General features: G+C 32.6%; 1 protein-coding gene across 1 annotated transcript; it reads right to left on the bottom strand.

Annotated features, from left to right (window-relative positions):
- Positions 1–713: 713 nt before the first annotated feature.
- On the bottom strand, positions 714–2011 carry LOC108098420. Its single transcript, XM_017201313.1, has 3 exons — positions 1733–2011; positions 1029–1149; positions 714–959 (listed from the first exon to the last, which is right to left on the bottom strand). Exons 1-3 carry the CDS (start codon positions 1875–1877, stop codon positions 776–778), a joined length of 450 nt encoding a protein of 149 aa, XP_017056802.1. The 5' UTR covers positions 1878–2011; the 3' UTR covers positions 714–775.
- Positions 2012–4959: the final 2948 nt, after the last annotated feature.

The following is a 4959-nucleotide window of genomic DNA, read 5'->3' as shown; positions in this document are numbered from 1 at the left end:
GTTTGCGTAGACGTCGCGCCAACGATCGTTAACAGTTGTTCCCATGGTACAATTATACAAGGATATTGTGTTCAAAGAAAGCTAATCTTTTCCCTCTTTGCAACACACACATCCATACATCATAAAATGTGCATATCTCATTCAATACTTTACCCTTGCCAAGGGTGTTACAATTTCATTTTATTTCGTGTGGACGTCTGTCCATTTGTCATCTGGTTATCCTACAAAAACTTTACCAAAAGTTGTAAAGTTATTGCAAGCATTATATAAGTCGGAAAAAACTGAATCAGACGACTATATCGGATAGATCCCATACGAGATATTGAAAAATTGGTTTCTTTCAGATGAAATTTTTTAACTACTATCGAATTTCGAGTTCAGTTTTATTAAAATCGGATAACTATGTCATGGCTTGCCGAAGCTAGTTTCCTTTCTTGTTTTAAAATCTATATCAGATTGCCCTGTTCAAGAGTTTATATACTGTTTCGGATCCCAAGCATATTATATATTTTCAAGAAATACAATATAGCCTTTTGCGGATTATTTAGTAGCTGCGCCGAAAATAAATACAGGTTAAAATTCAATGGTGACCATTTGATGTCGTTAAAAAAATGTATAAGACTTTCATGGTCAAAATTGCTGGATCTCAACAGAAATAGTTTTGTGTCAAAGAAAGTTTGGTAAGGGATTGACTATACTAATAAAAATGATAGTTTTGATTTGACTAAAGCAACACATGTAATTAAAAAATTGTGGTACAGCTCTGTAATGTTAATCAATCATTCTTTTTCTCATTGTCCTTTCCAATCTCGGGATATTCCAAATTAACTCCAGGCTCACAAGTGAAGATGGGGCAGCAGTAGGGAAACGGAGCAGTTTTATTTGTTTTATCAGTGTCCAGTTTGCATTTGTCGTTCGCCAAGGGCAATGGGCCACAGTCTTCTACGAGTTCCAAAAGCCTTAAAAAAATGTAAATTTTGTAATATTTTGTTTCTTTGTTTTAAAAAGGTTTGCAATTATTATATTACTTCGATTCCTTTTCCTCATTTTGCACGCAAGTAGAGCGACCGCAGAAAGGAGTCAAGTCCCAGGACTTTCCAGGCTCAACAGTAGCACAGCGAGTGGAGGCAAAGCACATTGCCGGAAAATCTAAAAAGTTATTATAATATTATATTTGTTGGTCGGAAGAAAATCTACAAAAACATGTGTATGTTCTTCTAGTTTATATAAATATTTTGTAATATATTATAATTATATAGATACATATTTATATATATATAAATATAATATATATGATGGTCGTGTACAGTATATGTATATGACATTCGCTTAAAAAGTTTATATGTAATATTATGTAATGTAATATACAATATTACATTATTATACATTATATGTAATGTAATATACAGTCAATATGTAATATATAAATCTAACAAAAATAGGTACTTGACTCTTAGTTTCTTATATTATTAATAGTATGCTCTTATATGTGTTTTTATGTTTGTAAGCCAAGGTGTTTAGCTTAAATCAAAGTATTCATATGTTTTAGGGTACCCACAGATGTTGGCAAACACTTATACAAACTTTACCTTGAACGGTCACCGAAAATATATATAGACCCGGTTTAAGCTTTTAAAAAAAAGTACCATGCCCACTAAAAGGCGCGGTAATGATTGCTTAACAATTTCTTAATAAACATAAATATTAGCGACGACTTTTGTAATAGACTCACCTCTTAAAACATCCGCTGGAATAAGACGTTTAAAAATTCGAATTTCACCAGTTTTGGCAGTTTCATCTATTTTTTCGGACCCAGTGCAAAATGACGTTAATAAAGTAGTTATAGTTAAAAGCGCAAAAGCGAACTTGAAACTCATTTTAATTTAATAACTTCAAATTATCAGAAACAACTAAGTACAACTTTCTATTGGAAAATTACAACAATTTAATACGAATGGATTTACGCGTTGAACCAGTCTTCATGTAGCGAAAGTTTACAATAAGCCCATTGGCTCACCTCTACTTAAATATATATGTATGCAGCGCCTGCCTGCAAGTCAGAGCTTTTTCACTGGCTTGAATACAAAACTGAGCTGGCTTAAGTACGGCTTTAAAAGTTGTTGATTAAGAGATAAAAATGGCCAAGCTTTGTGCTTTGGCCTGTTTTTATCAGTATGGTGACAAAAGACCAATCATAAGATACAAACACAATTTAATACATATAAAGACTGGAGTTCTATTAATAATATAATAATTACAATACTGAAAAGAAATATTTGGGACGAAATTATATTAGTTATAAGTTTTCGGACACATACGTGATTATAGATAGATATAATTCTAAATAAAGTTTTTTGAAGGTTTTATTCAGGCCTTTAAGTAGTGAACAACAATTTGATACATATAAAGACTGGAGTTCTATTAATAAAGAAAGTAAAGTAAAGTAAATTAGAGTTTACATATATGTAAGTACAATACTGAAAAGAAATATTTGGGACAAAATTATATTTGTTATCAGTTTTCGGACACACACGTGATTATAGATAGATATAATTCTAAATAAAGTTTTTTGAATTATTTATTTAGGCCTTTAAGTATTCACAACGATAACTGAAATTTATAAACTTTTAAATAGGTTGACCTTCTATTTTTAAATTGTTTGCTTAGACGAAGCTCAGCCGCTTCTTCATGATCTTTTATCATATTTGTTTGTTTAAATTGACAATGAAGTGCTAACATGCTCGAAAACGATCAAAATCATAGTAAGGCAACTGTTACTAACGATTGTTCGAGTCGACAGAACTAATAGGAATTTTCTATGGCAAAATATTATTTAAGCTTTGGTAATTTTTCAACAGTTCTCACAAAGGTCAATATCAGCGGTTTCATTTCCGCTTTTTTCCCGTCAGATTTGGATTTTTTTGAAGTGTGATTGCGGGAAATATATAAAAACAGCGGGGAGCGGGAATTCTGGCTTTTTTGAAAATTAAAAAGTAATGAGTATTTTGGTACTCCCATTATCGATAAAACGACATATTCCTAGTAGAGGGTGATACAATAAAGTTCTGGGTTGAAGTTCAGAAATACCGGGATTCTGACGGAAACTGCCGTTTTAATGAATTGGCTTCAATTGCTCTGCAAATGCAGTCTCTGCCTTGTTCAATTAAAACAAAAATTCGAAATAGCATGAGCGTTGAAACGTTAAACGCTATACTAAGTATAAGATTTTGAAATTGGAAATTAATTTACTTAAAATTTTAGAAAGGGGCTGCGTCGACACAATAAGTGCTGTTTTAACTACAGTCTACCACCCAGCTGCCTAACTACAATTGAACAAAAGAATTTTTATCCAAGCGATGATGTCGTTAATACTGACGATATCTCATATATACTATAATTCTTAATTTTTGTACATTAATGTGCTGAACTGAGGGTTTATTAATGAAAAACATGCAGCTTTGAAAATCAGCTTTTTTCTTAACTTTTTTTCTCTGGTATTCCGCTTTTTTTTTGATTTTTTTTTCGTTGATCCAGCTTCTTTTGCTCAGAAAAAAATGACACCACTGATGAGCAAGCCCCAAGGTCGTAATGTACGTTGAAATCTTAAAGGTACAGTAAAATCAAAATAAGACGGCAAAGCCTAGGTATTTTGTGACTTAAAAGTTTTTCACAAATTTTCTATGTTTTTCTTTTATAAAAGTTATCTATGTATAAAAAGATCTTTCCTTATTAAGCGTAATAATAAATTTGGAATGTTGGTCAAACGTGGGCAATAATTATTTTTTTGTGATACAAATTAATTTTTAGGAGCGATGGTTTTTTATGAAAAAGAAGATTTGGCAAACGATTTTAGTTTAAAATCTTTATTTTTAAGAGGGTGTATAACGATTTTTGTTTAAAATCCTACAGTTTAAAATCCTACAATAGAAAGCACTCAACCCTCTACGCTTTCCAAGGCGTAATAAATTAAAAACCAAAGTTTTAATTTTTCCCAATTCCAAGAGGGGATCAAACGTGGTCAAAAGATTTTTGGATTGAAATAGCATTAAATACAAAGTTATGACATTTTCTGCATGGTTAATAGTTTCAGTGACGTAGTAATTTCTACTACCCACTTTGATAATAATAATAATCCATAATCCATCAACGCTTAAATCTAAAAAAAATCATCTAAGCTTGATTTTTGGAATATTGAGTACTCTAAGGACTTTTGAATTTCGGGTTGTTAGGTATCTATACATTTTGCCTGACTTTTATTCGTTCCGAAAACAGATGTTAAGATACTCTTTCCATAAAGATTGAAGAACTATCTCGTATTGCTGCCACAGAAATCATAAGAAAATTAATTTAAAAATATTTGTTAAACTAGAGATGAACTATAATATATAGCAATATCAACTATAATTTGTTAACCTAATCTTAGTTATAAAATCTATAATTCTCTAGAGATATATTTTTAAGTTTAAAAGATCGGAGTCCCGAACCCCGTCCGAGTTGGTGTCTCCAGACCAAATACCAGAGATCCAGGAAATAGTGTATTAATTTCGACTTGAAAAAATAGAAGATAAGTCGGTGGACACAAGGAAATCGAGAGATCAATTTACATAGTTGAAAGGGAGGGTCCTCTCTGCTTAGTTTACATAGTAGAACGGAGGATCCTCCCAGCTTTGCTTACGTAATGAAGTGCCGTATCCTTTCTGTCTAGTTTACTGATGGATCCATCGTACCCCCACTCCGGGGTTCTTCATCAAATCCGCATCTTCGTGCTCGCCATCCGACTCCTTTGGGTCGACCATATCTCGCGCAGTTATTCTTCGGTCGTAAATTTCTGTATAGGGCGCTGTTTACTTCCTTTAGTGGGTCTCTACGCCACTATGTTGTCACTCTAGCTAGCCTCAGTGTTCCTGCTCGGGCGCCACTTGTAAGGATGTTTTCCAGCCGGGGTATGAACCTCAGTCG

This window comes from Drosophila ficusphila, unplaced genomic scaffold, assembly GCF_018152265.1.
Source record: "Drosophila ficusphila isolate 14025-0441.05 unplaced genomic scaffold, ASM1815226v1 contig_220, whole genome shotgun sequence".
NCBI lineage: Eukaryota > Metazoa > Arthropoda > Insecta > Diptera > Drosophilidae > Drosophila > Drosophila ficusphila.
This window is presented reverse-complemented; position numbering and strand designations above follow the sequence as displayed.